The sequence below is a fragment of the Xiphophorus couchianus genome, chromosome 9 (genome assembly GCF_001444195.1).
Source record: "Xiphophorus couchianus chromosome 9, X_couchianus-1.0, whole genome shotgun sequence".
Lineage (NCBI taxonomy): Eukaryota > Metazoa > Chordata > Actinopteri > Cyprinodontiformes > Poeciliidae > Xiphophorus > Xiphophorus couchianus.
The window spans coordinates 17,310,936-17,333,438 of record NC_040236.1 but is presented as its reverse complement, the minus strand read 5'-3'; the positions used below and the strand labels follow the sequence as shown (position 1 = coordinate 17,333,438).

The 22,503-nt window shown below is 38.9% G+C and overlaps 1 protein-coding gene across 1 annotated transcript in view; it reads right to left on the bottom strand.

Annotated features, from left to right (window-relative positions):
• Positions 1-462: 462 nt before the first annotated feature.
• The window catches only part of polrmt (polymerase (RNA) mitochondrial (DNA directed)), a 48,836-nt gene continuing 26,795 nt past the window's right edge, over positions 463-22,503 (bottom strand). Inside the window, exons 14-21 of the mRNA XM_028028509.1 lie at positions 21,562-21,648; positions 19,539-19,652; positions 13,772-13,824; positions 8,217-8,315; positions 7,874-7,946; positions 5,235-5,326; positions 3,743-3,816; positions 463-1,150 (exon numbers count right to left, since the gene is read on the bottom strand). Coding sequence (XP_027884310.1) covers positions 1,101-1,150; positions 3,743-3,816; positions 5,235-5,326; positions 7,874-7,946; positions 8,217-8,315; positions 13,772-13,824; positions 19,539-19,652; positions 21,562-21,648 — 642 coding nt within the window. The 3' untranslated portion in view covers positions 463-1,100. The remainder of the gene's footprint in view (positions 1,151-3,742; positions 3,817-5,234; positions 5,327-7,873; positions 7,947-8,216; positions 8,316-13,771; positions 13,825-19,538; positions 19,653-21,561; positions 21,649-22,503) is intronic.

The following is a 22,503-nucleotide window of genomic DNA, read 5'->3' as shown; positions in this document are numbered from 1 at the left end:
TCAAATATCCCATGTGCATCATAAAATATGAAGAGCCTCTCCGCGGAGAGGCATGCAAATTTGACAAAAAAAAAACAAAAACAAAAACCTCCACAGCGTAATCAACACACTCCAAGATCATTTCCATTTCATTACATTGTCACAGGAGCCGGCTTTCTTTGGCGGTGCGGCTGCCTTCGCCTTTGAACGCCGGCAGCACCTTTTGTCTGAAAGTGCTGTAACGTTTGCAGTAATAATCAGATAAGCACTCATGCTATTTTTACATCCAGATATGGTTCTGGCCCTGAGAAATAACATCTGAGTTGATTAGTGATGCCTTGAAAGCCTTTGTGGCACATCAAAAAGGGGAGGCCTTCCTCTCTCACAGTGATATTTAAATATATCACTAAATATCTCTCATTCATCCTGCTTAAGGACAGTACAAACATCAGCCTTCTTTTGATTCGAATAAATGACAGGAGATTTTAGAAAACACATTTATTTAAAAGCTCAGTTCTCCAAGGTAAGAACCAAGAACACTTTAACCTTAAAAAAAAGATCTTCATTTTTTTCTGCTGGTTAGAGCTCACTGGTGGTCTTTACAGCATCTCACACACATACAAACTCATAGACCACTAATCGGCTCCCAATGCAGTCAGTAAGAAAGTTTCTTGTCAGTGTGATTGAGCGACAGAAGTGTTTCTCACTTGTGGACGAAAAGACACAGCTCACATTCGATTCAAGTTTTGCAAATAAACACAAATACGTACCTAAATATACATCGGACAAATGAGGTATGTTTCTTTCGTTGCTCAACGTTCACTACCGATGCAGTTCCCCTCATTTTTCTCACCTTGATGCGCATCACGCCCACCTTCGCCAGCAGTCTGAAAGCCAGTTAATCAGATGAGTTCACTGGGTGTGTGTGTGTGTGTGTGTCTGTGATCGCCTCCAGTGGCAGTTTGTGGGCCAGGAAGGCAGGCAGGGCGCGGCTAGATCAATGTCCTCATGTCTGCGAGAGAGACACAGCCTGTTGAGACTCCCGGGCCAGCAGCAGCCTCCCTGCTGCACTCTGTCAATTCCACTCATCTCTTTAAGCCTGCTTCGCCCTCGCGGGCCTCTCAGCTGAAGAAGTAAGTGGACTCTTTCACCCGCTGCAGATCAAAATCACCTGGAGAGACAAGAGGCCGTGTCAAAGCAGGTTCGAGTCAGCGGGCAGATGTTGCAGACCATAAATTATGTACGCAGTGCCATATTCCTCCTACTAACAAATAGTCGCTCAGGTTACAACTAGAAACCTGACGGTATGAATAACGTCATGTTTTACTGTGACCTTGTCCTGTAACTCATTTGGACATGGAAAGTGTCTAAAAGTCAAGGAATGCATCAGTACTTTGTGTCTACAGAACCAATCAGAAATTGTGTTCAAAAGCGGTCTAAAAATAGTACCAAAGGTCAGACAACAAAAAACAAAGTATTGTTCTATCAAAGGGACTCCCACTGAGCTAATCACTTGAGGGAAGACTCTCAGATCACAGGCCTTATAACTCTTGATTTATCTTCAACATTCCTTATAATTTAACACACACCTGCCCAGACCATTCCATAAGGAATGGACTGAAAATCTGTGCAAAAGAATCCAAGGTCAAAGAAAAAACTTGATCAAGTTCACTTTAAGAACCTGCCAAGCTCTTTAGAACCAACATATATAAAACTAACAGCTGGCTTAAAGCACTTTGCAAACAATGCATTTATGATGTTGTTGTTAAATATTGCAATTATACTAACCCATATTTCTGCACTGTTTCTTTTCCATCATCACAGTGTTTGTGAACTTCAGCTAATAAAATAAACATCAGTTGCAGGAATCAAAGGCGGTTAGAGTCCATTCAACTCGCCAAACAGATTATCAGACAGTAGAGTTTGAAATGCAAGGAACTAAAAATACAATTGGCAATTAAATACTGAATCCCTTCATCGTGTATACTGCTATATACTGTGGAGTCTTTAGTAATCATATTAAATAGTATGAGCAACCATCAATCCATTATTTACACGACACAACATGACTGACACTGATTAGAGAAACAAAACATCTGTCAAAAAAGTTGTGGCTTTTTTGTCACATGCGAAACAACTTTAATTAAAACATTAGTTTCAGGTCTTGGTGAAAAGCTGAACTTTTCCTATGAACTCTGATAAAGCATCCAAATGCTAATTTTAGCTCCACATGAGCGCCTGTCCTGCTCTGTGTGCTTTGCCTGGTTTGCTCTCTGACAGCTGTGCTCACCACCGGGAGCTGCAGCGTGAATTATTGAGGAACGAACATTAAAAAGTGAAGACTGAAATGACTAAACGGAACGGTGACATGGGTGCTTTAAAGCATAAACTCACCTATGACCTGTGTGTGTTGCTGCAGCCATGGTACGCTGTATTGATATTCTATAAACCAGAAAACTGCTTCTGTTTGGCAACACGAGGCTGCATAATTTACCTTCCCAACAGGCAATCCAAACAACGGTCGACCACACAAAGTGTTTTTGTAATTGCTTTCGATCTTATGTTGTGCCATCGTTGAGGACTCGCCATCGCCGTATAATTTCCGGCGATTAAATCAAACAACACTGTTGTGCTTAGACTGAGAGGAGAACGTTCAAAGCAAACTGAGCTAATTATGAAAAACATATTAGGTCATCAGCCTTCTGCTAATAGTATTCCAAAAAAATCCTTTTTTTAAAAAATGTCATCACGTTACTACAACAAACGTTAATGTATCGTATTAGTTATTCGGGAGATATACTGATAAAAAGCAACGATTAAGCAAAAGACAACAGGACCTCGACTCTAAATATTTTCCAAATAAAAATCTGAAAAGTGGTATGGTGGTGGCAGCATAATGCTGTGGGATGCATTCTTCAGGAGAGACAGTTAAGTTGGTTTGGTAGAAATTCAGGGGAAAATATGTCATTCTATACTTATACTCCACTTTGTGTTGGTGGATCACATAAAATCCCAATAAAATTCACATTAGTCTGAGGTTGCAATGTGACAAAACATGAAGAAGTTGAAAGGATTTAAATAGTTTTACAGGAACTGTCAATCCACCCACCAATCTGATCTTCTAGATTCCTCACAGAAACCAAGTTGCTCCCTCGTTCTAACAAATTCAGATGCCTAAATATGATAATAAATTTCAGTTTTCACTGACTCTGTTGTGGCAGAGACACACACAAACACAAGCGCGCGTGTGCGCGATGAGGGAAACACCTGACCCGTCTCGGCAACATAAGCTGATTACGCAAGAGAGGGACACAATTAACAATAATCGATTTATACAACCCCGCTGTCAGTGCCAAGCAAACAGTGAAGGTACAGATGGAGACAGAGAGATGGGGGTTGTGTAACAGGAAAAGCCTGAATCCACCTCAATGACAGGAAGGTGCTGTCCTAGACAAAACCCAGCGGCATCAAAGGAGAAAAAAAAAATATGGATGTGTCTGCCATCAAACCAAATTTGGCTGTATTTGCTATAAAGAGGAAAAAAAATCTCATTGACAACAATGATAAGAAAATACTGTTTAGAGAAATCGCCCCAGATTGAATTGCGGTTCAACTCACAAACATCTTCAGAGGATAAATATGCAGCCATCCTTTTACCATATAAGTAAGAGGAAAAAAGTAAAAGATAGGATGCTGTTTATTTCGGATCCCCTTTAAAGACAACCTGATCCTTTGAGGAGCCAGTTGTTTCTCCGACACTGACCTGTCTGGGGCACTTTGGCCAGCAACAACATCAACCTCCTGTACTCCTGGTACTTCTTGTTCTTGGCTTCCCTCCTGTCAGGAAAGAAGAAGGAGAAGAAGAAGAAGAGAAAAAATGAGACTTGAAAACAAACAGACAAATGAGTTTGTGTATTAAAGGAAGTTTGAGGCCCATTTCAGATGTTATCAGTGCTGCTGTTTGATAGTGAGAAACTCCATGTCTGGGTGAAACATTTACAGCTGCCAGCAAAATACAAGCCGTATGCATTTTCTATTACAAACAAAACATTATTTTTCTAAAGTTAAACTGCTTACATACTGCTACAACCTTTAAGCGTACAAGTGCATCTCTGTAATTTGCAGTACCATCAAGAAGCAGATTTATTTAAATAATTACATTCAAAAAGTGAAACTCACAGACTCCAGCTGCAGCCCACACCTTTCCATTCACCAACAAATCTCTTAAATGCGCTTCGCTTCACAATCCTCTCAAGGCTGTAATCTCCCCTATTGATATTTCTTTTTTTTTTCTTGCAGCAGTTTTTCCTTCCACTCAACTATCCACTAATAAGCCAGCTTCTACAGGAATGACATTTCATGGCTCATGCTCCTTGTGGAGGTTGTCAGTCTGCTATAGTAAACTATAAAATAACATTTCTTTGTTAAAACATTTTCTAAGGTCTTATGTAACTTTCAAAAATTGTTTTGTTTTATTAGTTGTAAATCCTAAATATCAAAATGAACAGAAATGAAGACTAAAAAAAATGCTAGTTCCACTTTCTAAACTGAATAACAAGAAAAAAAGATTTTTGGATTATATCTGGATCTCCAAAACACTTTAATGTAATTTTATAAAGAGTGCTGGAAGGATTTTGTCTTCTGCTAAAGGTGTACCTAATGTAACAAAAACAAAACAAAACAAATGCATTCATTTGGTGTCTGAAAAACATCAATTTTATGTTGAAAAAGATGCAGAAGCTTTGTGTCCTTTTCCTCTGATGTCTTTCAAACTCTGTCTGTGTAGTTTTCAAACAGTGGTACTGACAGAGTTTAAAAGAAGGTGAGATTTGTTGTTGCTGATGTGGAGAAGGGCCCGATTACCCCAAGGAGAGAAAACACAGACAGTCGATGACTGTAACCCAGCCTGAGGCCAGTAAGGCTGGCACAAAGAGTGGAAATCGTTTTGGATCCAATGTCACAGACGACTGGAGGGAAAAAATAAAACTCGCCCTCGCCACCTTACATGTTCTGTTTTGTTTGTGCATGTTTGCGGTTCGTGACAGCCAATCATGAAAGAATAAAAAGATCCATGGCATTGATGGTCTCTTGTGTGGGGACAATCCAAAAAAAGGAGGAAAAGGCATAAAAACCTGTAAATATATTTTGGTTTTCTGCCTGAATGTTATTTCTTTGTACCAATCCATGGCCGCATTGATCCTCAGGAGACACATCTCCTAAGCTTATAAATCAAATGCGCTCCTGTGCAAACTTACTGGATTGTGGAGCAGTATTTGAGCAGCAGGAAGTTGGACAGCCCTTGCAGAATCGGCTGGCTGTGCAGGGCGACAAACTGCTCCCGGCAGATCTGACAGGAAGGAAAGGGAGAGTGGGGGAGCGAAGCGAGGAGATGTTAGTTTTATCTAAGGACTTCATCAGAAAGAAACACAAACCAGCTGAGCAGCTAACAGGTGGGCAGAGGTGAGACAGAGCAGAGTGGAAGTGACAACAGAAAAAGTACTGCTCTGTCAACAAAAATAACACACTTTTACTCTGTGCTGTCTCCACAACCTATTGCTTAAATGTTTTTTTTTTTCCTTCAGTTTTTGTACTGCAGACACTACATGGTCACGCCTGGAACAAAAATACTGCATTTTCAACAGGGTACTGACGGATTCTATGTTTTGAAATTTAACACTTTCCCAGAGGAAAATTTCAAAAGTTTTAAATCTCGAGAGAGACAGAAACTGTGAGGACATGTGTGTGAAAACACTGACAGCCTATGATTATCACCAGTTATAACAGTCATAACTGTTATGTGGTATGTGGTTATGTGAATGAATGTAACCTTTAGACAATGCGGACAGGAAATAACGTCTGGAAATGCAATTAGTTTTCCTGTTCTTATTTTCCATATTGATCCTTTTCCATATAAAGCACTTTTATTTATTTTACTAATAGTGGAGATTGAATGGTACCCATTTCTAGCAGTCTTTGGGAGAGACAGGGTGCACCCTAGACAGGTTAACAAAGAAGCAGAGAAACACAAAAGACAAACAACCACACAAACACACGCCCACACACACACCCCGACACACATAATGACAATTTAGAGACACCCATTAACCTAACAATCATGTGGGAGGAAGCCGGACAAGGAAGACATGCAGACACCATGCAGAAAGACCCAGGCTGGGATTTGAACCCAGGACCTTCTAGCTGCTAGGAAACAGTGCTACCACCAACCATGCAGGCCTTTAATGATAACAAAATCTAAAATACATCTGAATTTGTTAAAATCACCTGGATCATGGATAAAACTATGGCCAGAACATCAAACACTGTCTGACGTGTGAAACGTTTGTTCCAAGTCACGCACTGTTCCAAGTTTATGAAATCAACATTTATACACAGAATAAAGATTTGAATGACATGTCTTCAGTTAAGAAATATTTAGCTCATCAAACATAGTTCATATTTATTAAAAGGAGTGAAATAGCCCGCTTCAAATACGATGCTATCTTAGATTAAAAAAAATATAATAAAATGCATTTAAATAATAATAATAATAATTTTTACTTTATTCATCCCAGCAGGGAAATTATTTCGCAGTTACAGCAGGAGCTGTGTCTGCAGGCAGCCAGCTGAGCCGGCGCCATTAAAGAGACACTTGACAATCTGTGCAGTAGAGAGGAGGAGGTATAAACATTCCCATTACTGTGGATGTCTATAGTTCACCCCCTAATAGCCCCCCAACCTGCAATTCCAATTTAATCCCTGGTTATAACCATGCTAACCCCAAAGAAAAACAGACATTTGAGAAACTCTCATTGTACCTGAATGATTCATAAGTCAGAATTTCTGCACTCAGGTCAGATTAATAAGCAAACAGCAATATGAGGGCAAGAAAAACATTTACGTCATTCCTCAAAGCATAAAAACACAGCGCAAGTCGTCTCCTAACCATGCAAAGCCGCCCGCCACCCAATTAAAATCCACAGCTGTGCCCACATCTCCGGAACCATCAGGGAGGTCTCAGGGAAAAAAAAAAAAATAAATTCTATGCATTATTTGAATGATTTATGCAGCAAAAGTCAATTTCCTCATGAATTCTGAATTTTTCCGATTGGTCGGTCTATCATGCAGTAAATCCCGCTCTTGATTACATCCTGGGCAGGCTGCTCACAGCCCCAAAGTGAGTAAAAGAGGATGGAGAACAGACTGGTTATCATTTAAACAATTGCTTTAGATGATGAAGATATTTGGTGCCCGTTTGCTCTCCGGCTGTGTTCAATTACCTGTGTAACGAGGAAGGCATACGCCCCTCCAATCAAAAGATGGAGAACAAATGCAGTGAGAGGAGCCCGCCTCAGTGCCTTTAACTCCTTGGAGATCAGGCAAAGACATAAAACCGCGACTTTGTTCTGAAGGCGTCGCTACAGAAAATTGGGGCTTTGTGATAATTTGATCCGTTTTATTCCGCACCGTGTCTCAGTCTGGATCTGCTTTCGACATGCAGAGACAGGAAGGTGTTTATTCAGCTCGACATGCTCGGTTTGCTCCCTGCAGCCTGAAAATGTATGAGCCGGCGACAACTGGAAGTCTGTATCAGTGGCATCACTTAGCTGAAGTGTCTGCAATAGCAAAAGTGCCAGTCGCAAAAATGGCACAAATTGATTCGATTGCCTGCAACCTCAGTGTCTTGGTACTTTAAAAAAAAAAAACTCTCATCTTTCCTCTAACATCGAAAACAAAGCTCTGAGTGTTGAGTCACTTTTCGCCATCTTCAGCTTCAATAAAGCCCCCCAAAAACATCCACAAATAAATCATCAACACTGACGAATCGAGATCGGACAGGAGCAGCTGTGAACGGATGATAAGGTTGAGGACACAGGAGGTGACTGTAACGTAATACCTTGTTCATGGTGTCCACGGTGAGGGCGTGGGTCCAGAAACAGTCATGAACCGAGACGAATGTCAGACCGGCACTGAGAGAGGATGAGAGCAGAGGCAGTGAGGCGTTAGAAAACGTCTAAAAACCAGCCATAAATGTCAAAACAAAGCCAACATCAGTTGTGACTAGAAAGATCTCATCTCTCACAAATCTCTAACATTAACAAGGTCTGTTTTATGTGCAGCCATTGCTCTGACATTATGTTTACGCAAAAGTAAAAAGCTGCATATGTGAAAAATGAGTTTTGTGAGTAATGCCAGGACTAGATCTTTGTTTTTCCATGTTATGTTTTGAACAGTAATACCTGTAGCAGTGAAGTGAAGTCAGCATCATGTGTGTGGAATCCAGAGAGTGGATGAAGTTGGGCGGGAATGCATTCTTCTGTTTTACTGTGTCGGGCCTCCTGAAAAGCCACAGGCAACCAAGAGAACATGAAAAACTATTTTGTAGTTCAAATCCTGCAGTTCTTACGACGTCTAAGGATATCTGAGCTTACTATTCATAAACATTTGTCAGCAAATCTTTTTTTTGTTGTTTTGAGGTCATACAAGGACAGCGCTCGGTCTTACCCCATAACATTTTACAAGGCTGAGGCATACAGGGAGAGCATTTCTCATTCCCAGTTTCAGTCTAGTTTGACAAACTCCACATGCCTACTTTTAATTTCTCTTTTCATATGTTTATATTTTCAAGCAGAATCAAAGTCAAACTCCTTGATTGTGCGCACAAAGTTGGCGAATGAAGCCGATTCTGGTGTTTACAATTATGATGACAGGACAGAAAAGGCCTTTTTTTCAGGAATCACTCCTAAACAACAGCTCAGCATGTTGTTTAGGGGTGTAATGTTATTGTTACCATGGTGACCACACTATTTGCTACACTTCTCACGGTCACACGAGCTTTTTTCGTCCCGCTCACGCTGGGCGGTGGAAAGATAAATGTACGTCCTTGTCCACACTAGCAGCCAGTGGGTGGAAATGATGATGTTCTATTCGTGGCCCATGCAAACAAAAAGTCGTAGGCTGATGACAAAAATAAGAAGCAAAGCATAAAGACAAAAAATGATTTGGTTGCAATTATTTTATTGAGGATTTTGGTACAAATAATTGGGATTTTGTAAAAAGATTTTTTTCTTAACAGGATTTTTGAAAAGTAAATGTGATTAAATTAATGGCTGTGCGTCTTCAATGTGAAACTATATGATCGTATTAAAAGATGGATATTTTATGGATTTTTACACATCTTTAACAAGGGCACAAACTTTTTTCCATATTAGTATTTCATCCACAGTTACAAAAATTAAAAGGTGGATTTAAGAGTGTCTTGGGTTTGGTGATACATTAAAAGTCGGGACTCACTTCTATCACCAATAACGTATTGTGTCTTGGTATTTTGTTACCAACTTGGTATTTCGATTAGCTTCCTTAGTCAAAGAGCTAAACCCTTCTCTTCAAATCTAGCTCTCTAGCAATGGAGAACACATTTTCCTCCAAAATGTGTTTGTAATCCAAACCAACACCCTCTGCTACATCCCTTGTGTCTCAGCAAATACTGATTCAGTCTTTGTCTGTCTCTCTCTTTTATTATACCGTTTCTCCCCTTGACATTTTCTGATGGAGCCCTACTCACTTCAGTGTGCAGCGTCTGCTACAGTGTATGGTGCTTGTTTCAGGTCAGACTGAATGTCTCTCTGGTTCCTCCGTTTGTTTTGTTTGAGTGTGCGTCAACCTTTGGAGACGTCTCTCACTGCTTTTATAGTAAGGACACCTTCACGGTCAAATATTTACCGATATTCACTGTAAAATGTACCCTCTGTTATTTTGGAAAAAACTTTTCTAAAGACTTTATTGAAAAGTTTTGAAATCCTGACCTCCAAGAGATGAGTTCAGATCGTCTTGCAAATCTGAACTCATCTACTTCATTTGAGTAGATTCTAGAAATATAGCTCATGTGTGCTCACATTGTTTTGTTTTTTTAAATGTATTTATTTATTTTAAATAAAAAATTTTATATCGCTGCTTCTGGTGATGAAACCTGCAGCAAAAACAGCAACGTGTCAATCTTTCCCTTCCTGTATTCCCATTACCCGAGCCTGAGCCATTCAAATCCTCTGGGCTGCCACAGACCAGAACATTCCTCTAATGGAAATGCAAAGAGAGCAGAGAGAGCCAAAACCCAAAGCTGAAACACAAACACACAGGCAGGAACACACCACGGCAGTCTGTCACTCTCGTTTTTCGTCTGAGCAGGTTTTGTTTTTTGTTTTTTTCTTCTGGCCTGGAAATGTTAGCCTTCTGTCAGAGTGCTTTTAGTCCTGCTGTTCAGGGATCGAGCTGTGCGAAAAAACAAGACACCTGGATATTCATTTAAGAGCACGCTCTGCTGTGAAAACATGAGAAGCTTTGTCTGTTTTTCCTGATCCTTGGTTTGAGAGACACAATGCAAAGACACACGCGTAATCATGGACGGTTAAGAGATTTTCACTGTTTGATGGCTTTCTCAGTCTCAGCGCATATTAACACAAATATGTAAAACAAAAATGCATCAAATGAGAAGCTAATTTTATTTCTTCTGGGGCTAAAATAATGTAAAGCGTCATTATTCCATTTACAATAATGTGATGCCAAACTATACAGCATTTTAGCCTAAGCTAATTAGTGATCAGAGTCCTGAGTTGGGCTTATGAATACATATAAACAAACAACATAATGTAGAGGTTTAAACTTTAGACTTAAAGCCATGAATAATTCTCAAATCAAGCTTTTATCAAGATTTTAATCTTTATCTATTGCAGGCTTTTCTCTTCCAATCATGCTGCATTTACTCCACCAAAGATCTACCAGTAGAAATACCTAATAACACTTTGCTTTGCTGTTTACTGTAAAAAAACAACACAATGCATTTACTTCAGGCAAAATCTACCGCATGTTGCTCCGTCAGTACATAATCTAATGTTCTGCACACATTATTCATTACAAGAAGAAGAAAACCAATGAAAGGAGTCTTTATGTACGTCGTTTATGGAAAGTCTAATGAAATTGACTCATGAAGCAAAGAATTTATGAGGCTAATATTTTCCAGAGAAATTACAACAGCAACACGCCGCTTTCATGAGCTGGAAAAGTCTCCTACATGACAGGACTGATGAATAAAAGATTACTTCTACCATCTACTATAATAACTGCCAACGAGTTGAACCAGCAGATTCATAACTTTTAATTTTGCTGATTAAACACTCCTTATGACACAGACAATTTTCCATTTCAAAATATTTTTTGCTAACTTAATTTTCTTGGTATTTTCATCGATTTGTGGGACATCATGGGAATTTAAGTCCAGACATTCCACAAGTTGCATCCCCCCCCACACACACAAATCATGAAACAGCCCTGAAGGTTGCTCCTGATTCAGTGTTTGTGCTGTTATTTTGAACTCTTGACAAGCTAAAAATTGTTAAGATCTGGATCATCTTGATGACACCTTCATTTCACTAAATGGCCACCAAAATGAAATGTCAATGCATTGTTTGGCATTTATAGGAAACCCAATTCAAGAGCCATGCTTGATCCAGGTTTAAACCCAGAAGTACAAGGAAAAACTGCAGCTGCACAAGAACAATCATGAGGCAAATATGAATAAAATTTAAAACTCACAGTTTTATTTCTAAATGTATGTAAGAGGTACATTCATAAAACTTTGTTTTCCAGACTTCAGACATGGAAATTGATAAAAATCAATCCCCAGGAACCCTGCACACCATGCGGTCTTAACTCAGCAGCTAAATAGATGATTTGATACCCTGAGCTTTAGTAAGCTCTCATAATATTATGGTGGTTTGTAAAGACAAGAAGATACGTTTTTAATGCGAGACCAAAGCAAGTTGTAATGATGTTGTCAAGTTCCACTCAGACAGTGATGGTTTTGCTGACAGCAGATCTTCAATTTTAGTTAAAAAAGGCAGAGCTGTCTCCTTCCTCTCAACTCTTGACTCCCACCGCCCTCCTGCTCTCCCTCCACTCTGCCTGTTGTTTCATATTCACAAGGCAGGATCTGCAGAGTGGTGGATGTCAGAGTGAAGAGGACAGCTGTCAGTCTTTCTGGGCCATGTCTCCATTGCTCTGCCGCTGTCATTACTTCATTTACCATTCCTGTCTCTCAGTCTGTCTCTCTTTGTTGTGTTTTGCTCCTCTCACCTCTTATGACTCCAGCTTGTTTCAAACTTTCCCCTCAACACTTAAGACATTTAATGCTCATCAAAGAGGAAGTAGACTTCATTTTGAAGCTTCGTCTTTAAAACTTATCTGAATCAATGCGGTTTAATTCATATAATTGTTTTGTTAAACTTATTAATGTCTAGAGCAGCTGCTAGCTTTAGCAGCTTTAAGCCAACAAAGATTGGAAGTTTAACAGAGCAGGCAACACGTTAACATTCCCTTGTGATTACCAGAACAGATCTCTTTTAACATCGATATGAATTAGTTTGTGTTGCCGCTACAGAGCTTTTGCTTTTAACCCAATTATTTACTAAAACTGTGCGTAGCAATCACTAATGCAAAATGCAAATGTTTGTACCATGTCAATGCTATCTGGAAGACAAGTTGGAAATTATAGACTGGTTTATTTTTTTTAGGTCACTGGAGTCGTTTTTTCCAAGACAAGTTTATCTGATTTGTACAGAAAGTGAAGCTCTTTTTTCCACAAAAACGGTAATATTGATCCCAACATAACATAAGTGTGGTACTGAACCAGTGTGCTACTGTTTAGGGTTAGTCCACCAATAAAACCGTTGTGGGCGCACATTTGAAACTGCAAAGTTTAGTTTCATTTTTTTTGGTCTAAGACGACAATGCTTTACCAATCATAAAAAACTGTCAGCTCATCCAGCAGATTGCACGAGAACCCAGAACAGCAACAAAAACACTGCAGGTCTCACTTGCCTCAGTTAATGTGGGTCTTCACAATTTAAAAATAAGAGCAGGACAAAGCAAAAATGAACATCTTGATAATGATGATGATCCCCGAGACTTACTCTGTAGACTGTCAAGACTAAAATCGACCTTTTAGGAAGGTGGACAATTCTCTTATGAATGGTGCAAAACATCATCATAACAATCAAACATGGTGATCAGAGGTTGATTTAATTCTTTCAGCGCTGGAGAACTGAACTGATTGAACCATAACTTCTACAGTACAATGATCCAAATTGTACTGGTAAGTTAATGTCTGAATAATAAAACGTAAATTACGATTTTGGAGTGGTCAAGTCAAAAACTGGGCATACATCTGATTCAGATGCTGTCATACAATCTTTCTGCTTAAACCCCCTAACTGACTGTTAGGTATAATAAACACTTGATAGGAGTTATTGTTGGCAAGGGCAGCTTAATGTTTAATGAAAATTACATTTTCTACATGGTTCTCCATTGGTTTGGATTGTCTTTACCTTGAAATATTCTGTCTCTATTTACCCATTTTTGTCAGAAAAACTTGTTAGATGGCCAGAAACATGTTGGGGTCCCCAAAAGATAAAAAAATAAATAAGAAATTAATGGAATCAGTGAGAGCTAAAACATTTTCCATGGGACAAAAACCAAAGTGTGTCCTGGAACCTGGAAGCTTATTCAAGCTGCATTTTGAAAACTTGTAGCGATAAATTCTACATGAAATCAGAAATCAATGCAGTAAACACCAGGTCTTTCTCTGCTCCTGTTCCAGGTCACTACGATCAAACTTACTGGTGACATTTTAGTGACAAATGTCACAAAGTGCTACAAGAGAGGAATGTGGTCTCACTGTATCTGCTGGGTCAGCGTTTATATAAGATCAGACAAACTGAAATAAATCTACAGAGGGACTTACTCTTTAGTGTCGTGGCTGATTTGGAGGTTTATATGTTGCATGGTACTCTTCAGCTGGAAAACAAAAACAGTGAAATTAATTTAGTGGAACAGTTGGTTAACATGGCCATTAAAGTATTAAGTAAAGAATAGGATAAATAAGGTCAGAATGTATTTATAACTACAATAGAAACTCATAGCACCAAAGCCAATCCCCCCCCCCAAAAGAAAAAAACCCATATTTTTAAACATCCCAAACAAAACATAAAAAGTGAAAAAAGATAGATTTTGTTTTCACTGCCATATGCAATTTTTGTAGAGCTCAAAATGTGGTAAATAAATGTTTCTTAATTAAAGTACTATTTGATATTTTGTAAAAATAAAACATGAACATGGGTTACATTGGCAGCATTTCGTTCAGGACATCATGGAGAAAATGAATTCCTGCTGCCGTAAAGACAGCAGTCTTTTGAGTCAATAATTTTGCACACATTGATGCTTGTTGTTCTCCACAGGTCACATCCTCCTTTATTACACACATCACCTGATATGTCTAAATCTAATACGTACTCCACTTTATACAGCTTGAGTTGGAGATTTTATAGTATACAATATAATGATGATATGGTCAAAATCCTCTCATGCCATTCCTGATAATAGTGTAAAAAGTGGTGTTTTCTACTCTAGGCAATACGTTAGCACATTTATTGACAATGCAGTTCCATATTGGCGTAGCACTCCTGAGAGAAGAAGTACGGGAAGAAGCGAAGAGAGCGCTATTATCCACTTGATCCCTATAACAAACCATCAGTAGAAGAGAGAGGAAAATTGACCAGAGCAGGCCATTTGCTAGTACATGCACACCGAGCTGGCTTCAAATAAACACAATTTAAATTCTGCTGTTCGTCTTCATTATACTGTGTTTCCTTTCTTCATTTCCAAAAGACAGAGGGCTCCCCTTGTAGCTGTACCAAGAATGAGTTTAGCCTAAACTCGGCAACGCTGCGACTCTCATCTCTCATCTTTTAGGCGACTCTCAACCCATAGATAAAACTGGCAACAGATAGCATACCTCCTGTCAATATACGCTCATGCTATTATTGTGTTTACCCTGAGCCGGGCCAACGGTAATGGATCCTAGTGTTTCCCTCTCCATTACCCCGCCTGGGCACATTTTAGTGATTTCACTGACGAAATGGAGCTTCAGCACTGAAAGGTCCAATTAAACTATATTCAGGGTGCCGCAAACACAGTTATCTGCACTGTAAATAATCAAAGTGCTTTTAGACATCGGTAGCAGGCTTCAGAGCTAAATTAGCCACAGTAAATTGAATGAACAGAAAATGTGTTTGTTTGTTCCCAGTGATTAATGAGGACTAATTTGCATCCATTTCCTTGATTTTGAGGTCAAGTACAAGTAGCTGCATCACAGACAGCCAAGTGATGATAATTAATCCATATTAAGCAGCATGCTGGATCCCCGGTAAGTTACTGCGTTGGGTTCCTCTGTTTGTTTCTCTGAGGGGAAATTGATTGATAAACTCAAATTATTTACTAAGCGGCTACAAATCTTAACTGTTGTGGAGGAGAGATTTTTTTTTTTATTCTAGATCCTTTTAAACATAATCCAGTATTGAAAAAAAAAACTACTGCCATTATGACTTAATGAAAAGAAAAAAGTAATTTAAATACATAAACTCAGTCGTGATCCAGATTGCTTGCTTGTTGGATAAATCTTCTTTCCACTTTCACATTTATTCTGGATCTAAAACGACGTCCCAGTAAAAAAGAAACCAAACATTTCTTGTTGTAAGCTCTCTTCTGTGTTGTAAAGCTTTTTAAACGCATCCCTGTCACCTGAAGAGGACATTTAAGGGGAGAACTGGACCCTTCGTCAGAAGTACACTCAGTGATCCTAAACATCGATTGTAGCCAAGTAAGCATTGAAAAAAAGGGTTGAAACTGCAGGATCAATACCTCTGGTTATAATAACATCTGATGAGGCTTCTGTAAATTGGTCACCCTCACACAAGCTTTGTTTGAGGAATTATTTCTAGATGAGTCTGTATTAGGTGTGAGAATTAACCACAAACGAGAACCATGCTGTTTTTGGACTTTTGACATTCAATGACAGTTTCAAAGCCCATAATGGAAATTTTTAACAGAGAATCGTACAATAAGAAACATTTAGGCATAAGCTAAATGACAGAAAAGACTTTTCTACATATGCGTTTGTTGCTTTGGGCTCCTTTTGTTTTCACAGAGCCTAGAAAAAAAACAACTAAGCTTTAAAGTATTTCTAAGGGATAGACCAAAGGAAAGAACTGGGGTATAACTCTTACCACATTTGTAGATGTAAAGATTGATAATTGTACTCATTATTCATTATGAAATTAATCCCAGTGTTGATCCCAGTTGGGCTGAATGGAGACTGGATTTATGTCCAGATTTTGAACTGGTTGTCCTTCAGAACTGGAGAGCTCCTTCAGTAGCAGACTGAAGGTTTTTGACAAAGTAGGGATGTATACACAATTATTTTATGACATATACTCCAACATTAGAGATGGTTATATTATAGTATATATTTTTTTTAGACAAATACACATGAGCAGACTATACTATATAATAAGCCATGCAGCTGAAAGTGTGTGCAGAGAGCATTAAAAAGGGAGAGCTAAATATAACATTGCCACTAGTGATGCTTGTCTAACATTAAATTACATTTTTCTTTTCATTATTTTTCATTTTTTATCTGCCATCATATACACTCTTGTCCAGATTATCCATTTCCTCTGACACCAGAAACCACTGAAACAGAGGTAGCTACTTAAGGGTTTCTACAGGGTTTACTGCTAACAACTTTCTTTATCTTTTTTTTTCTATGAAAGAAAAGACCACCTGAATACATTAAAGAGGGAAAGATGAACATAGAGGAAGAGAGGTGGGAGCAGCTGCACAAATGAAAGACCATTGAGCCTAGCTTTAGGGGGTCATAACGCTTCTCGCTTTGGTGGTTCTAGTCAATTGGTTAAAGGGGGCTGTGTGTTGATTGACAGATTCACACAATCAGAGAAAGCTTTAAGAACAGAAGCAAAGGAAGAAGGATAAATCCCATCACTTAGTGACATGGCTGCCATCTTAACAATCATGGATGTAGATGGACTGATGATGAGACAATCTGCCTTTTTCCCTTTAACATCCAATCTCCGGATGGACTTGCGTGAGAGGTATAAGGAGAAGCTTTGACTTTAAACATGGAACAGGTAAAAAAAAGTGATTCTTTTTTTAATGCGAATTATCATCTGCCATACTGTAAATCAAATCCCTACCTTGTATTATAATGTATGAAAGGGGCGTATGATCCGTGTAGGGAGTTGATTGAATCCATGCTGCTAAGACAGATGGAGACCTTGGATTGCCCTACGGTCAGATATGGGTTTCTAAAGTCAAAATCACTGTTAAGCTCCGGACGGTACAGATGCTCACAAGGTAACCGGGTAAAAGATAATTACTTCCACTCATCAGAGGAAGGTGAGCATCACATATCAATTATATATTACAGCAATATTTTTCTATTTTCCATCATCTTTGTTTCACCTAGCCACACCGCCGCTGGCCTATAGCTGTTCATATCCCCACTAAACATAACTTTTCTAGGGTGATACCATTACAACGCAAACCGCATATTTAGTTCGGCCCAAAATGCCACAAGATTCTGAAAAAGTCAGAAAAAAACCATGTAAGGCAACCGAATGGAATCACATTGACATTTACAGATACATTTCATGAATTTCAATGGAAAGCCACACGAAGAAAAAGCGCCATAAGGATGGAAGGAGAAGCATCCATCCTCTTAGCCTCTTAGTTAAGAGGCTAAATTCAAACGCACCACTCTACAATCTAAAATGTGGTTGTAGCATAATAAAATTTGAAAAGGTCTAAGGGATTTGAATACTTTTGTGAAGGAACTGTAAGCGATAGCAGCTTTTACATATGTGTCATAAAATCCATCCAAGGCTGGTGAAAGAGTCCGTTCAACTTTTGCGACCTCAGTGGGCTTGTGACACCAATCAGGCAAATTATACAGGCCACCAGCAGCTATCGTGTATTTAATAAAAACTTTTCCACTAGAGAGGCCGGATCAGTGAAACCCAGAGGAGACTAATTCTTCTCACACAGAGGACATTAGATCACGAGCCTTTAGTCACACTATAAACCCACAAATCCGGTCAAATCCAGCCAATCCATCTGACGATTCCCTCGAGTTAGCATCCGCTGAGAAAGATTATACTACAGCTACCCTGGGTGGAGGGGACAGTATATATATTTATAAAAAAACATGAGCCAAAGTGACCTCTGATTGGATTAGTGTTTTCTAGTCTAGTAAGGGGCCCTCTCCAAAGTCTGTTCATGGCCTTTTTCATCTTTTTCTAATTTTCCTACATTTCCCCTCAGATATACACAAACAATTCTCCTGCGACAAAACACCCGCTACTTTCACCTTATTTTCTGTTTTTTTCATTTTTTTCCACACAGCATTAATCTCCACCCTAGCCTTCTATCTACAGTGTAATTACTGATAACCCACAGGAACGCAGCGGCCCTGGATTTCAGATGCAGCGAGGAGACTGAGAGATTAAATTTAATCCAGCTATACTTTGCAAAGGTGACCTTTCTACAAGATGGTCTCATTTTTGTTGCCCAGTGATGCAACTGGATTAGAGAATTATTGAAGCAGATCAAGAAAATTATCAGTAAAATCTCATTTAACCTATTTGTTTGTTTACTATTTTGTTTATTTTTAGGCCTTGAAGGGAAAAGGAGCATCTTTCTGGTCCCTTTTGTAAATCAAAAGAAGGAGGTCAGATCAGGGAAAGAAAATCACTACCAACAGCGAGAGAGAGAGAAGCTCTCTCAGGGGATTTACCATCTGTCACTCTAAGTCATTTGCACCTGCTACCGCGGTGGCATTTCCTGTCTAAGACAACCTTATGCTTGAAGTCAGACTAAAAGAGCAGTTTGTATGCTGAGCAAGCTCATGAGTTACTTATCTGATCGGCAACATGTCCGCCTCCGCCCTTCACGTCATTAACAATTAAGAAGTTAAGAGGTTACCGTTTTTCCCTATTCATACAGACAGGAACACTTCCCGGTTTGTATAACACACACGAAGCTGTGTTATCTGCAGACACGCTGGCACACAGTCATCATGTTATATCTCCAAGATGTGTTACTGTCAGGATCTCCATAGCGACAAACAAAACAGGTCATGTTGCTGAGGTCTATTAAAGTTGCACCACTTAAAATAATCGCAATACACCATCGGTGGCGCACTCCGGCAGCAAACCCAGAGAGATTCGGAAAGCCCAAGACGAACACGGCATCTACAAAAACACAGCTTAAAATCACGGATGAGACACTGATGCAATGGGAAGATTAAAACTTGTATTGATTGAATAATTTTGTGAGTCTTATTTCCTCTGGAAAAAAAGCTGCAAAGGATATAAAATAAACAATTGTATTTCTTTTGCTTGTTTTAGTTTTGGTTAGTTTTGGTACTGTGCTGTTTTTGTAGTACTTCATAATAAAGCTGGAATGGAATGGACAAAGCAAAAAGATTTTGCTCTGACAAGACAGTCAGCACAAATTTAGACTTTCAATAAAGGTTTAGTTGAACAGGTTAAAAGTGTAGAAATACTTTTACAAGAAGCAGCACCTGACTGACTACTTTCAAATATCTGTTAAATCAATTCTCTGCAGTGGAAAGTCAGTACTATGGTGAGACTTACCACTAAATTGCGTGTGCGGTGATAAGGCTGAATGATCGGTAAACCCAGGGGTGTCACCCACTCCACAGTGTAGCCACACTTGGAGATGAGCCTGGCACTTTCTGTCAGCCAGTCCTGCAACAGAAGGACACCAGCAGTGGTAAAAACAACAACAACAACAACAAAAATAGAGGATACATACTGATGAGTAAACTCAGAGGACTTTCAGTACCCGGGATCCGCTAAATATTTGCTATGCGCATATGGTCGTATCCATGCTTGCATGTGCGTGTTTGTGTATGTAAACTTGTTCAAATCACTGAGTTCACTGAGATAAAGCTGTCATGGTCTGCTGGATCAAAATTTAATAAATCAGACCCATAAATAGATCCTCTGGTACATTTTCAACCACAGAACACAGAAACGTCAGCCAGCTACTGCGTCAAGAAGCGATCTTTGGATTTCAGCCCTAAGTCTGCTGTTCTGCTTTAAAGACAGGCCAACAACTGTGGCGGGGTTGTTGTGGAACAGGTCAGAAGCTGACGCTCGCTATAAAACCTGCAATCCTGCCTGCACAAGTGTCTGAAACCATTTTCCAAAAAAGGAAGCTTTACTGCCTCACCACACAGATGCACACAAACAGAAAGATTTGTGCTACAACCAAGAAGTAGAACTTGAAGCAACTCAAGTGTTTCTGCAAAAGAAAGTATTTGAAGCAAAGACACTAAAGTAAAAGAATAACTACATGGACATCTGTCAGTAAATTCATGGAGGCTAAAGGATAATGAATGTGGGGACTGGACACATGGTCAAAGCAGAGTTTAAAGCAGAGCCAAACTCATTTTCATTTTGGCCCATATAAAGGTCACAAATGTCATCTTCCTAACTTTTATGTGAGTGATATTAAACTCACAAATCTTGTACAGTATATGACAAAGTACATACTGTTGGTTGGCAACAAAAATGTTTTTTTGTTTTTTTTTCTAGGTTTGATGCCTTCAATGAAAATAAACAAGGGGAAAAAACCACATCATTTGTATTTGACCCCCACATCACTGATCACAGCCAATTGAAACAGACAATTGGATTGGCAAACCAACTAAATCCAAAACATTGAAATTGTTATTTTCACTCACCATCTCCATTTTAATGAAACATTACCTAAATCAATTGAGTTTTTGAATATAAAAGGTACCAACACTAGGATTTAAATTAAGGATAAATTTTAAAATTAATGTTGAGTTAGTTTGTTGTCATAGTTTTAAACATATTTCACAATGAAAATTGACATATTAAAAGGCAAATGTAAGATCTCACAAGGTCTAAATAAAGCAATCGATATGTAGCAACTGACTCCCAACTGAGAGGTAAGAATGATTGCAGTATTTATAGCAGTTCGCAATATGAATGCTGATTAAGTCCTTCAAACTGCATAAATTTAAGACGAATGCATATTTTGTGTAACTTTTCAGCTAAATTGAAGCTCTTTATTGAATAAAGCAGTTTTTCTAGTTTTGAGTGATCCAAAAATGATCACTCAAAAATTATGAAGTAACACCTTAGGAAAAAACACCTCGTAATACAGCTAGGTGCTTTTTGCAGTTTATGTAAACCAATCTTCTCAACAATTAATTAAGCAATGTGTAAGAACAAAGTTGAAAAACAAAGATTTTAAACCAGGTCAATCAACAGTGGACCCTGATTGTAACGTCTCCCCTAGCAACACATTATGCGTCGACATAATGTCTTCTCAAGAAAACCCCTATTTACAAAATCCTCATGTCAATCTCATTGAGCAGCCGGAGGATGTGCTACATCAAGCCTCATCCACATGGGATTTAACTTGTAGCCCTCAGGACCTTCGAGATCCACTGCAACTACGTGACTTAGAAAGGTGGACGGTGGATTTATTTGGAACCGTTTCTCTTTTGTCTTTTTCAGTGAGGGAAAAGTGGAGAAACAGATGGAGGCACAATGTCTAACAACTGTTAGACTATTGGAATAAAATACCAGTTAAATGTTTGCATGGTTGAAACTGGCTCACCTGAATCTCTCTGGTTCCCGTAAACATCTCCTTCAGGCCACTGAACACCAGGCGCACAAGGTAATGTGACGCATCCCATACGTGCTCCTGAAACGCAAAAAAATAATAACCTCTTATTCAAGCTACATCTAAATAATTAATGAAATTAAAATTATTTTCTTTTTGGCTCATAGTTACTATTATTGTTGAACTTAATGTAGCAAATCCAAAGTGTAATGGAAGTAATGGATATAAATTGCAGGACATTGGATTGCATTTATCCTCATATTACAGCAACATGATCTCCACAGTAGGTGCTACCTCCTGCTCAAAGCACATCCCCACCGTAATCAGTCACAATTATAGGCCCACCCAATTCCCTGTTAGAACCAATACAGGATATTAAGCAGAAGTCATTTAGAACACTGCTGTGAGGCTTATGTGCTGAGAGGCGTTCTGCTGATGCCCTCTATGTGAAATGTGTCATTTCCTTCAAGTATTTTTAAGATTAAGTTAACTGTAGGACAGATAATAAGCATTGAATGTCTGACAGATAACCATTCCCCTACCCAGGAAGCAATTATTCACATGAAATCCTTTTATGTCCAAAGAATAGTGATCCTGAACTAAAAATAGATTTAACGTAAATATATAGACACAATATCAAGCAGAAGAATTGTTGGATGAAAATCTTAAACAGTCGAAGTGCATAAATGTTGAAAACAACACGTCTGACTCATTTTGGCAAGATTTGATTTGTTCATTTCTGGCCTCAAAACATCAGTAAACAACAGGCGCAACATGCTTGCATACAGCAGACATTCACTGCACTGTTCAGATTACCCTTTGTCTTACTACAAACTCAAGCTTCAAGGGAGTTAATTGGGAGGGAGAATCACTCTGTGTAACCAGGTGAATATACTTTTCCATGTCAGAATGAGCGGACGGGTGGAAAAACCTGGA